Source organism: Macaca thibetana, chromosome 11 (genome assembly GCF_024542745.1).
Source record: "Macaca thibetana thibetana isolate TM-01 chromosome 11, ASM2454274v1, whole genome shotgun sequence".
Lineage (NCBI taxonomy): Eukaryota > Metazoa > Chordata > Mammalia > Primates > Cercopithecidae > Macaca > Macaca thibetana.
The window spans coordinates 116,616,150-116,629,201 of NC_065588.1; the positions used below are offsets into that span (position 1 = coordinate 116,616,150).

At 51.6% G+C, this 13,052-nt stretch overlaps 2 protein-coding genes across 41 annotated transcripts in view; one reads left to right on the top strand and one right to left on the bottom strand.

The window, feature by feature from the left end:
- Positions 1–13,052, top strand: part of BICDL1 (BICD family like cargo adaptor 1) — a 718,679-nt gene that overhangs the window by 614,307 nt on the left and 91,320 nt on the right. The window contains exon 1 of one of the 37 annotated variants that reach the window (XM_050747942.1): positions 270–273. The exons of 34 other annotated variants lie outside the window; for them this stretch is intronic. The gene's annotated coding sequence lies outside the window, so the exon portion shown is untranslated. Of the gene's footprint in view, positions 1–269; positions 274–1,741; positions 1,746–2,073; positions 2,078–13,052 lie in introns of those variants that run through there. 2 more of the 37 variants (XM_050747948.1, XM_050747943.1) reach the window with 2 other exon arrangements.
- MSI1 (musashi RNA binding protein 1) overlaps positions 1–13,052 on the bottom strand; it is a 28,576-nt gene that overhangs the window by 4,509 nt on the left and 11,015 nt on the right. Inside the window, exons 8-13 of one of the 4 annotated variants that reach the window (XM_050748106.1) lie at positions 12,661–12,743; positions 11,753–11,870; positions 8,482–8,562; positions 6,106–6,162; positions 1,636–1,704; positions 325–512 (exon numbers count right to left, since the gene is read on the bottom strand). In XM_050748106.1, coding sequence (XP_050604063.1) covers positions 325–512; positions 1,636–1,704; positions 6,106–6,162; positions 8,482–8,562; positions 11,753–11,870; positions 12,661–12,743 — 596 coding nt within the window. The remainder of the gene's footprint in view (positions 1–324; positions 513–1,635; positions 1,705–6,105; positions 6,163–8,481; positions 8,563–11,752; positions 11,871–12,660; positions 12,744–13,052) is intronic. The other 3 variants (XM_050748103.1, XM_050748105.1, XM_050748104.1) reach the window with 3 other exon arrangements.

The following is a 13,052-nucleotide window of genomic DNA, read 5'->3' on the forward strand; positions in this document are numbered from 1 at the left end:
ACAAAGGGCCAGGGAATCTGCACAAACCAGTACCCTGGATAAAACCAGGGCACCCCGGGCTGGAATCGAACCTCCATGCGAGCAGAGACGCCATGTGTCTCATTTTCACCTAGAGCCCACTATGCCTGGCATTCAGAGGCGATAGCTAAGTGTCCACTGAATGAATGATAACCCCCACTGTTCTTCCTTACTGACTCTTTCTCCATTCATCCTCCCTCACCCTCCTTTTGGCCCCAAAGACAAAGAAAGTCTCTCCCTTCCCCAACTTGGGGGTCTCTCAAGGTGTGGGGGGTGAGGTGGAGGCCGCCAGGCCTGGCCACTCACCCCAAGACTGTGGCCGAAGCCGGTGCTGGGGGCAGGGCTGGCGGCGCTGATGTAACTGCTGACCCCCGAGTCCTGGTTGGCTGCCCCGTAGAGCTCAGCCATGGGGCCGGGGCTGGTGGTCCCCAGGAAGCCCCCTGTGCGGCTGGGAGTCGAACCTGGAGGGGGAGCCATCGTCCAGGGGTGAGAGCCTGGCAACCCAGAAAGAAGACGGTGATAGCCCCGGCGCTCTCTGCCACCCCACGGCACCCCCTCAAGCCTGTCCCACCCACCCTGACCTGGACCCCCACATTTCAGGAAGTCCTGTGGGCCCACCTCTTGGAGATCTCCCCACACCCATCCACCCAGTCACCCCAGCCCTGACCCCCATCATCTCATCTGACCACTCAGCAGCCTCCTCTCCTGAGCCCCTTCCCAACCTCACCCCACCTGGCAACTGAATGCATGTTCTAAACCCTGACCCGCGTCCCTCTGCTACTTGCAATTTCCACTGTCTCCCCAGCACCCGGGCTCCTTCTGCCTCTTTTCTCCACTCCCTACTTCTGCACTCTCCACACCCACTGGCCTCCAAGCCTTTGTATATGCTATTCCCTCAACCAGAAACACTTTTCCTCCTCTTTGCCTTTGAATGCGAAGTTAAGGGGCCCTTCCTCTTGGAAGCCTTCTCTGGCCTTTCCTAGAGGCCCCAGCTGGGAGCTTCTCTGGTACCGGACACCCCCTAGTGCAGCAGCATCAGCCATCAGCATTATTGCCTTTTTAATACCTGATGCCACCACCAGGCTGCAAGCCCTGGAAGGCAGAAACCCTATCAGTCTTTTTTTTTTTCCCTTTTGAGACAGACGGAGTCTCACTCTGTTGCCCAGGCTGGAGTGCAGTGACGTGATCTCAGCTCACTGCAACCTCCACCTCCCAGGTTCAAGCGATTCTCCTGCCTTGGCCTCCCGAGTAGCTGGGATTACAGGCGTGCACCACCACGCCCGGCTAATTTTTGTAGTTTTAGTAGAGACAGGGTCTCACCATGTTGGCCAGGCTGCTCTGGAACTCCTGACCTCAGGTGATCTGCCCACCTCGGCCTCCCAAAGTGCTAGGATTACAGGCAGGAGCCACCTCGCCCGGCCGACCCTGCCAGTCTTGCTGCTGGCTGGCTCGCCCATGCTGGCACGATGCCCAGCACAGAGCAGGTGATCAGTTGATACTTGAGTAAATGAACAAGTGTCCCTCTGCAAAGGGGTGGCAGTGGCCACCTCCCCTCCCCTGGACTTCTCTGCTCCCTGTGCTGCCTCATCTCTCTTCCTGCACCCCGGAAGAGCTCACCTGTCCCTCGAACCACAGCCGCCGCCGCCGCTGCTGCCGCCATTGGTCCGTAGGCAGTGAGAGGAATGGCTGAAAAGAAAGCGATGGGCACATCAGCATGGCAGTGGGGGCAGAGGTGGGTGAAGGAGGCCCCTACCTTCTAGCCAGAGCCTCTCCAGCCTGGCCTTACCTCACAGGGGTCCATGTAGCCCCAGGGTCAAGGCAGAAAAGGCTACCTTGGGCCACCATCTGTGTCCTGACCCATGGCATGGATGGAAAAAGGTGGGAGAGAGCACAGCTTCCCAGTGAGTAGCTGAGCCTCAATTTCTGCCCTGGACTGGGGGCACATGCTCCAACAACCCAAAGCTCACGGAGGGTGGAGGCAGGGCACCCAACCCTGAGCAGCTGTGAAAGTTGCCCACAACTGCCCCCTTCTCCAGGGTGCCCTTGGCAAAACAGGGGGCACTTGGCCTAGAGGTGCCTGGGAGCTCACATCCTTCTTCACAGCCCACAACAGCTAGTGATAGATGACACACGGGACAGGCCCCCAGGCCTGCTGCTCCCAGGTAGAGCGCCCCAGGGGTCAGGCTGGGGCTGGGCTCCCACTGAAGCCACAGCTTTGCACCACACCCTCTGCTGCCTGTCCTGCTCCCCTCGCCCCTATCCCCTGAGAGCACCCCAAGTGCCTCCCTGACCCCCAGAAATGACCACTGCCTCCCCCAAATCCCCTCAGCCTCCTTGTTTGCCATCTCCTCTTCAGACACAGGCACCTATCCCCTTGTTTGCTGTCTGCCTTCATCTTCACCTCTGCAGCACCTAGCACCTTGCCTTGTACACAGCAGGTGTTTAATAACTGCTGAAGGAGTAGAAAGGGCCTCTGCTTAAAACACCTAGTGGCTTGAATGGCTTGAGCCTGGAGCTCCCCGGGGCTGAGAGGTGAGCACCTCCTACTGTGAATCTTTCCTGAAAACTTAACATACAGTGGGCTCCTTCTCACTCAGATGCCACCTCCTCTAAGAAGTTTTCCCTGAATACCCCCACTGAGGTGGCCCTTTGTCCCCAACCCTAACGCCTTAGCACATTTCCCTGCTTTAATTTCCTTATGGAACTTCTCACCCTCCAAAAATATATTGTTTTAAATGGCCGGGCGCGGTGGCTCAAGCCTGTAATCCCAGCACTTTGGGACGCTGAGACGGGTGGATCACGAGGTCAGGAGATCGAGACCATCCAGGCTAACACGGTGAAACCCCGTCTCTACTAAAAAAATACAAAAAAAACTAGCCGGGCGAGGTGGCGGGCGCCTGTAGTCCCAGCTACTCGGGAGGCTGAGGCAGGAGAATGGTGTAAACCCGGGAGGCGGAGCTTGCAGTGAGCTGAGATCCGGCCACTGCACTCCAGCCTGGGCGACAGAGCCAGACTCCGTCTCAAAAAAAAAAAAAAAAACAAAAAAAAAACACCTAGTGGCTTGAATGGCTTGAGCCTGGAGCTCCCCGGGGCTGAGAGGTGAGCACCTCCTACTGTGAATCTTTCCTGAAAACTTTACATACAGTGGGCTCCTTCTCACTCAGATGCCACCTCCTCTAAGAAGTTTTCCCTGAATACCCCCACTGAAGTGGCCCTTTGTCCCCAACCCTAACGCCTTAGCACATTTCCCTGCTTTAATTTCCTTATGGAACTTCTCACCCTCCAAAAATATATTGTTTTAAATTAATTTTTTTGTAAAGATAGGGTCTTGGAAAGGCCAGGTGCGGTGGCTCATGCCTGTGATCCCAGCACTTTGGGAGGTCAAGGCAGGCGGATCACCTGAGGTCGGGAGTTCAAGTCCAGCCTGACCAACATGGAGAAACCCTGTCCCTACTAAAAAAAATACAGGAAAAAAAAAAATTAGCTGGGCGTGGTGGCACATGCCTGTAATCCTAGCTACTTGGGAGGCTGAGACAGGAGAATCGCTTGAACCCGGAAGGTGGAGGTTGTGGTGAGCCAAGATGGTGCCATTGCACGCCAGCCTGGGCAACAAGCGCACAACTTCATCTCAAAAAAATAAAATAAAATAAAATAAAATATAGGGTCTTGGTATGTTGCCCAGGCTGGTCTGGGCCTCAAGCTATCCTCCTGTGTTCGCCTCCCAACTCCTCCTGTGTTGGCCTCTCAAAGTGTTGGGATTACAGGCCTGAGCCATAGCATCCAGCCCAAAAATATCTTATTTGCTTTGGGGATACTCAGGTAAGCCTTTCTTGTTTTACTTGATTTTTTTTTAGACAGAGTCTAGCTCTGTTGCCCAGTCTGGTGTGCAGTGACATGATCTTGGCTCACTGCGACCTCTGCCTCCTGGATTCAAGTGATTCTCCTGGCTCAGTCTCCTAAGTAGCTGGGACTACAGGCATGCACCATCATGCCTGGTTAATTTATTTTTATTTTTTATTTTTAGTAGAGATGGGGTTTCACCATGTTGGCCAGGCTGGTCTCAAACTCCTGACCTCAGGTGATCTGCCTGCCTCAGGTTCCCAAAGTGCTGGGATTACAGGCATGCACCACCACGCCCAATTAATTTTTGTATTTTTAGTAGAGACGGGGTTTCACCATGTTGGCCAGGCTGGTTTTGAACTCCTGACTTCAAGTGATGCACCTGCTGTAGCCTCCCAAAGTGCTGGGATTACAGGCATGAGCCACCATGCCTGGCCTGTTTACTTGTTTACTGCTGTCTCCTTCCTCTGGAATTTCAGTTCCAGGAAGGCAGGAACCTTGTCCGTCTCATTCACTGTTGTGTCCCCAGTGCCTGGAGTGGTGTCTGGTACAATTAATATTTATTGAATGCATGAAAAAGCCACCCAAATCTCCTTTTCTGCAAGGTTAGAGAAAAGTTCAGATCCCAGGTGCCCAAGCACTGTTGATCCTTGACCCCACTCCCTTGCTTGCCAAGATATCTTTTTAGAGACATTTCTTCTGTCATTTCTTTAAGGCCAGGGATTGGGCTCTGAGGTCTGTTGTTTGGCTCATTTAGGCATTTCCATAAAGTCAGAGGAGTCAACCCTAGCATGCGCTTACCATACTGTAAAGAATGACTTATTTATATAATAAGTATTTGCTCCCTTCTCTAAATTGCAAGTTCTGTGAGATCAGGGCCTGCCTCTGTCTTATGCCTGCTCTGTCCCCAGGGTCTGGGAGAGCATCCTGTGCACAGTAGGTCCGTAACACATGGCGCTCTGTTGCCCAGGCTGGAGTGCAGTGATGCAATCATGGCTCACTGCAGCCTTCACCTCTTGGGCTCATATGATCCTCCTTCCTCAGTCTCCCAAGTAGCTGGGACCACAGCCATGTACCACCACCACACCTGGCTAGTTTTCAATTTTTTTTTTTAGTAAAGATGGGGTTTCACCATGTTGCCCAGGCTAGTCTTGAACTCCTGGCTTCAAGAGATACTCCTGCTTTGGCCTCTCAAAGTGCTAGGATTACAGGCATGAGCCACCAGACCCAGAACACATATTTCTTAAATGAGTAACAAGGACCTCCTTCCAGCCTTCCACCCCCACAACTATTGGCCAAACTCTCCCTCTTTTCAGGGAAGAGCCTCTGTCACTTGCATCTCTAGGGTTCTCCTCCCACCCCTTCCTTCACTCCAGGTTTCTCTGCCTCTCCCCCATTTTGGGGGAACCCTGAGCACTCCTTGGAAGGAAGGTCTTATCTAAAGCAAGGTCCATGCTCACATCTTCCACACATGGCCAGGTTGAGGGGAGAGTCTGGGGGTGGGGTGGGGGAGAAGCAGGTTGGACAGAGAAACCCCGCGCAGCCCACCCCACGTGCTCGCAGTCTCCTCGGCTCAAGGCCAGCCCTGCAGCTGAGCTGGCTGGCCCAAGTGAAGGTTCCAGTCAGGGAACCGGCCCCCTGTCACCTTCACCCTACTGGTCCAGAAGTCACCAAAGGGCTGGATTCGGCCCTTGGCAATATTTCATTTGGCTCACAGTGTTGTCAACATTTAGAATCTGCTGCCAACATTGAAAAATAATGGACAAATTCATAGGAAAGCAAAAGCCAGGTTTCTGGCATCTCTGGAAAAACATGAGATCTGAGCACAGTGAGTCTGTATCCCCTCCCGGCAAGAGCTGGCTGGCACCGAGGGCAGGTACGCCCATGCCGAGTGCAGACGTCCCCACCCGGCCCACTCTGCAATCAGTTTGAGACCCTGGCTTGTTCACTGCGGGATCCCAGAGCCTCCATGGAGCTGGCACAAGGAAGGTGCTAGATAAATATTTGCCAAATGGATGAATGAGTGACTTTGCCTCCATCTGCTTGGCTTGGCCCTATGCCCCACCCTTAAGGGCCATGTAGCCGCCCAGACTGGCCAGTGCCCAGGCACAGGCTGCTGTGTCCCCACAGCCAGAGGGCTGGCGGGCAGGAGAAAAGGATCCCGTTAGCTTTCCCCAGGAAGCTCCCTGGGCCCCTTCTCTTTCTCCCCATGTGGCCTGAGAGGTATACAAAATCCGAGCGACTGACCTGTAAGCTCGGGGAGGACTGGGGCGCTCGGGAGAGGGGTCCGCTCTACACGGAATTCTAAAATGAAACGTAAAACAGCTTAGGAAGAAGAAGGGGAGGCCCCTTAGACATGGCCCAGGGAGGACAAATGCACCGACAGGGACACTGGGTGAGGAGACAGGCCATGCACAGGACCCAAGAGCTGGGGAGGGGAGCGCACAGTTCCCAGAAGGCAGGGGAGGGCAAGGAGACAGACATAGAGGAGAGAGAGACAGAGCAGAGTTGCCACCTATACCCTGGGCACAGGGCAAAGCTGGAGGTACGATTCCAGTTGTTTGTTTCCTTCTTTTCTTTTCTTTTTTTTTTTTTTTTTTTTGAGACGGAGTCTTGCTCTGTCGCCCAGGCTGGAGTGCAGTGGCGCTATCTCTGCTCACTGCAAGCTCCGCCTCCGGGTTCACGCCATTCTCCTGCCTCAGCCTCCCAAGTAGCTGGGACTACAGGTGCCCGCCACTACGCCTGGCTAATTTTTTGTATTTTTAGTAGAGATGGGGTTTCACTGTGTTAGCCAGGATGGTCTCAATCTCCTGACCTCGTGATCCACCCGCCTCGGCCTCCCAAAGTGCTGGGATTACAGGCATGAGCCACCACGCCCGGCCCTTTAAAAAAAAAAAAAAAAGACAGGGTCTCACTCTGCTGCCCAGGCTGGAGTGTAGTGGCATGAACACAGCTCACTACACACTCAACCTCCTGGGCTCAAGCGATCCTTCCACCTCAGCCTCCTTAGTAGCTGGGACCACAGGTGCACAACATCATGCCTGGCTAACTTTTAAATTTTTTGTAGAGACAAGGCCTCACTATGTTGCCCAGACTGATCTCAAACTCATGGGCTCAAGCCATCCTCCCATCTCAGGCTCTCAAAGTGCTGGGATTACAGGCATGAGTCACCATGTCCAGCCTCGGGTGTCTCTAAAAGGCTTAGAATTGATTGTTACCAAAAACATCTCCCAGAATCCTCTTCTCGTGTGTGTGTGTGTGTGTGTCTGTGTGTATATGTGTGTATGTATGTGTGTCTGTGTGTGTGTGTATATGTGTGTGTGTGTATATGTATGTATGTATGTGTGTCTGTGTGTGTGTGTATATATGTGTGTGTGCGTGTGTGTGTGTGTTGGGGGGAAGGCAGCTTGATGAAAAGTGATGACCCTAGAATAGGTAGAACAGGTCAAGCTTGGGTTCAAGTCCCAGATCTGCCACTTCCTAGTTGGCTCATCTTAGCTTGTCATTCTTCCTCTCTGAGTCTACGTCCTCATTTTTTTTTTTTTTTTTTTTTGAGACGGAGTCTGGCTCTGTCGCCCAGGCTGGAGTGCGGTGGCCGGATCTCAGCTCACTGCAAGCTCCGCCTCCCGGGTTTACGCCATTCTCCTGCCTCAGCCTCCCGAGTAGCTGGGACTACAGGCGCCCACCACCTCGCCCGGCTAGTTTTTTGTATTTTTTAGTAGAGACGGGGTTTCACCGTGTTAGCCAGCATGGCCTCGATCTCCTGACCTCGTGATCCGCCCGCCTCGGCCTCCCAAAGTGCTGGGATTACAGGCTTGAGCCACCGCGCCCGGCCCTACGTCCTCATTTCTAAAATGAGGATAAGCATGCTTCCCCATGAGATTATTGAGAGAATTAGGCAACATCCTGTACACAAAGTTCTCCAAGCTGAACAGCCCTGAGGCAGAGGAGGTAAGTGCTTAGGGGCCCTCCAAATAAATAAGACCCCCAAGTAAATAAATAAATAAATATATAGCCTTGCAAAAGTTTGGTATTTCTTATTTCAAAGAAAACTGTATTGAATAGTCATCATGGGGAACTTCAGAACTGCTGGGCTTCCTGACATTTACTTTCAGGTCTAGTGTTATCTTTATGTTGGCTTACAAATGAGCGTGGTGATGAGAATGCTTTTCAATTGGTTTTCAGCATATAGGGTCTCAGCATAATACCTTGTTTGGACTTGAAAGAGTTCAGTCTACAGCCTGGCCATTATAGGTGTCCATGATGATGCAATCAACAATGGCCCTCGGAGAGGCGCCCACTACAAGCCCAATGCCTTCTCTGGTGGAAGTGGCAACCCCGGAGTCGGGTGGGGAGGAGAGACAGGCAGGAGGCAGGCAGAGGATGGCCTGGGAGAAAACGGTGCCATGCAGGGTCACGCTGGGAGCCCCTGTCCCCAGCTTCTGGGGAGGGGGTGGAGGTGGGATGGGTGGGGAGAGGCCCTCTTTCCTCAGACATGCCCTTCCTTCCAAGCCTCCAGCAGGCAGACCCCCAGCCATGCACCCCCACACACCACCCTGAGAAGTCAGATTGCCCGGGAACCAGGGGCATGCTGGCAGCAGAGGGTTACCAAGCAGGACTTACCAGGGAACTGGTAGGTGTAGCCAGGGGCGAGACCTGTATAACTCCGGCTGGCGTAGGTTGTGGCTTGGAAACCTGGGTAACCTGATGGGGTAAGGGGGCAGTGTCAGATGTCTCATCCACAGGGCGGATCCTGCTCAAGGAGAAGGACCTGAGCCACTCATGTCCCCTCACCTTCCTGTATCATGAATAAGAGCTGTACCCTCCAAATACCTTCTTCATGCCAAGCCCTGTGCTGAGCACACTGCACACTATTATCCCGTTAAACTCGCCTTAGAGATAGGTACTGTTAGGCACCCCATTTTACAGACAGGAAACCGAGGCTCTGAAAGGTGACACTTTTTGGCTGAGAATAATCCAATGCTCTTCGAGCTCTGGCTCCTGCTTCCCTCCTGTCCTCGTCTCCTGCACGCTGCCCCTCCCTCCCTCTGCTCCAGCCACACTGGCTTCCTCGCTGTTTTTCAGCTTTGCCAAGCTCATTCCCACCTCAGGGCCTTTGCACATGCCGGTGCCTTTGCCTGGAGCTCTCTTTCCAGATGACTGCATGCCTGAGTCCCTTTCATTGTACAAGACTCTGAAACATCTTCCCACAGGCGTCCTCCTTCCCATCAGCTACAATCTCTATCATGTTACCTTGGTTTTTCTTAGTACTGATGATCATTATCTGAACTTATATCATGATTTTTTTTTTCTTTTTTCTTTTTTAGAGACAGGATCTTGCACTTTTGCCCAGGCTGGAGTGCAGAGTGGTGCAATCATAGGTCACTGCAGCCTCAAACTTCTGAGCTCAAGTGATTCTCCTATCTCAGCCTCCCCAGTAGCTGCGACTACAAGGCGTGTGCTACCATGCCTGGCTAATTTTTTAATTTTTTTGTAGACATGGGGTCTTGCTATGTTGCCCAGGCTGGTCTCGAGTTCCTAGCCTCAAGTGATCCTCCTGCCTTGGTCTGGAATTACAAGCATGAGCCACCACATCTGGCCAGAAACTACCCATAATTTCTTTAAGTGCTGATTTTCTGTCTTCTCAAAGAAAAATCAAATAGTTAGCAATAATGGTGCAATTAAGATTCAAATTCAGATCTGACTGGCTCCAAGCCTCTTAACCACGGATTTCACTATTTGTTAGATAATTTCTTTCTTTCTTTTTCCACTTTTTTTTTTTTTTTTTTTTGAGATGGAGTTTCGCTCTTGTTCCCCAGGCTGGAGTGCAATGGAGCGATCTCGCCTCACAGCAACCTCCGCCTCCCGGGTTCAAGCGATTCTCTCGCCTCAGCCTCTCGAGCAGCTGGGATTACAGGCATGTGCCACCACCCCCAGCTAATTTTGTATTTTTAGTAGATACGGGGTTTCACCATGTTGGTCAGGCTGGTATTGAACTCCCGACCTCAGGTGATCCGCCTACCTCAGCCTCCCAAAGTACTGGGATTACAGGCATGAGCCACAGTGCCCGACTTTTTTTCACTTTTTAAATGAAGGGTGAAAACAGCTCATGAATCATCTTAGAAGAAAACTTTCTCAATGTTCCAAATAAAACAAAGTGAAAGAGACAGGACAACTAACTACAATACCTGACTGTAGCCTGGATCTTGTTCTAAAGGACAAAAATATTCTATAAAGAGTATTACTGGTCTGGGCATAGTGGCTCATGCCTACCACCACAACACTTTGGGAGCCTGAGGCGAGAGGATTGCTTGAGGCCAGGAGTTCGAGACCAGCCTGGGCAACATAGTGAGACTCCGTCTCTACCAAAAACAAACAAACAAAAAAAGAGCATTATTGGGTCAATTGATAAAACTGGAAAATAGAAAGTAGATTAGATAAAAATATTGTATCAATTATAAACTTAGGAAGTTGATAACTACACTGTGGTTACGTGAAAGAATATCCCTAATCTTAGGAAGCATCAAAGGGTAAAGGGCCACGATGCATGTAACTAACCCTCAAATGATTCAGTGAAAAATTACAAGTGTGTGTGTGTATATATGTATACATCCATATTTGCAAACACACATACACACACATGTCTACACATAGAGTAAAACCGATCAAGCAAAATGGGGGCAAAATGTTAAGAACAGGTGAATCTGATAACGGTATACGGATGTTCTTTGTACTGTTTTATTTTTGCGGCTCCTCTGAGTTTGGGATTACTTCCAAATAACATGTTAAAGAAAAAAGGAAAACTTCAAGGAAGACTGTGCCCTGTTTGGAGGCTGCTCGCCTCCTCCACTTCTGACCCGTTAGCCCATGCTGTGCCCCCTCCTCTGAATTCCCAGAATACCTCTCTGTGCGTCCCTCCCCCAGGCCTGGCATAAAGACCCCCTTGTACTGTTGTCTTTCTGTGTGTACACATCTCATCTCTCCAGGGAGCCTCTGAGCTTCCTGGCGGCCGAAGTCAGATTTACCATCCTCAGTCTTGGACCCAAAGCACAGCTGACTCCTGCTCAGCTTTCAAGGCTCATGGCAGCCTTCACCTCCTCCAGGAAGTCTCCCCAGCCTCCAGGTGGGTTTAGGTGCCTCCTTGGGCCTCCCACAGCCTCCAGTCACTCTGTAGAGGCAGTGCCCATTTACTCCTGTCTCCCACTTGAAGGGAAGCCCCATGAGAGCAGGCTCCACTTCTCAGAAGTTGCTCAATAAATATTACTTGAATGAATAAGACCAGGCAGCCTTCCTTTTGCCCCTCCAAAGGCCTGGAACACTTTTCCCCTTCCCGTCTCTCCAGCCTCCCCATCACTGGCTCCTACTCCACCTGCAGACTCAACTTAAATGTAATTTCTTTTCCCACTTCTCCAAGTCGTGGTCAAGTTCCCTGTGACCACACTCTCCGCACCCTACACTTCTGCATCTGAAATCTATGTATCTTCTTACTTCTTTTCCCTGACAGATTGTAAAGCTCCAAGGAAAGTCATTGTTGCCATTCCTGGCATGATGTCTGGCATATAGAGTTGTTCAATAGCTGTGTACTAGATGGATGAATGGATGGAGGAATGGACAGATGGAGGGATGGATAGACGAGAGAACGGACAGATTGACAGGACCAATTAATATGGTTGGACCTTTCTGCTGGCTACCACCAGAGGGCAGCACCCCCCAACCAAACCACCCCACCTTGGGTAGGACTGCCAGACGGGACGGATCCCTAGTCCCTACTCCTGCCCAATGACTCAGACAGGCGGAGGGCAGACCACAGAGGAGGTACAACACCCACACAGCCCCTGCTAGCCCTGGGAGCAGTTCCGACAGAAAGAAGCCGCAGGCGCAGGCTCGCGCATACCCAGCATGCCGATGCCCAGCATGAAGGCGTCCATTCCGTAGGGCATGACTCGAGACCTCCCCCGGGCTGAGCCCGTCGGCGACATCACCTCCTTTGGCTGAGCTTTCTTACATTCCACCTGCAATGAGACCTAGCAGTTAGTCTTTCCCATAGAGCTAGGGTCGTTAGCCCTCTTGTTCCCTGGAAAGACTCTATTAATTTTATTAATTTCACTGTCCACCTGAAAACAATTTCATGGTTACCACTGATGGAGCACTCACTGTATGCTAGGGAGTGTGTAAACAGCTTTGCATGCAATCGTTCAATGAATGCTTACACTAATACTATGATGGAGGAGCTTTTCCACTCCCATTTGACAGATGTGGAAACTGAGGCTCAGAGAAGGGAAGTCATCTGCCCGAGTAACTACCGTGTAACACTGCCTTCCTGTCTAGGTTTTCAGGGGGTGGGAGAACTGGCTCTGCCTCCACTCACTCTGAGCCCCTCTGCCTCCGTTTAGAACTTCAAAGCTTCCCTGGCAGGCCCCCCAAGGAGCCCCAGTCTTCTCTGTACCTGTGCTCCATCCAATCCCAACTCACCATGTTTTTGTTTTTGTTTTGTTTTGTTTGGTTTGAGACAGAGTCTCAGTCACTCTGTTGCCCAAGCTGGAGTGCAATGGCATAATCTCAGCTCACTGCAACCTCCACCTCCTGGGTTCAAGCGATTCTCCTGCCTCAGCCTCCCGAGTAGCTGGGATTACAGGTGCGCACAATCATGCCTGGCTAATTTTTGTATTTTTAGTAGAGACAGGGTTTCACTGTGTTGGCCAGTCTGGTCTCGAACCCCTGACCTCAAGTAATCTGCCCACTTCAGCCTCCCCAAAGTGCTGGGCTTACGGGCGTGAGCCACTGCACCCGGTCCCAACGCACCATTTTGTTGTTGATTTCATGAAAATGAATTTCACACACTTTCTCCACGATGTCCTCACTCTCAAACGTGACAAACCCGAACCCTAGAGGTTGGACAAAGCATAAAGGCAAGGTCAGAACCAGAGCGCAGGGTCAAAACCCAACCCCAGGTCACACCAATATCCCCGCTCCTCTCTCTCTGGCAAGTGAGAGTTAATGAAAGGCTCTGCTCACAGCCTGGAATCCTCTCAACCACCCACTGAGACAGGGTTTCAAGTCCCAGATTACAGATGAGGAAAATAAGGCTCAGATAAGTGAAGTAACTTGCCCAAGGTGACACAGCAAGTTAGAAAGTGGTAGAGCTGTGATGAGAATACACTCAACATGCTTTTTCTCGTCCTTAGGTGTTTCCA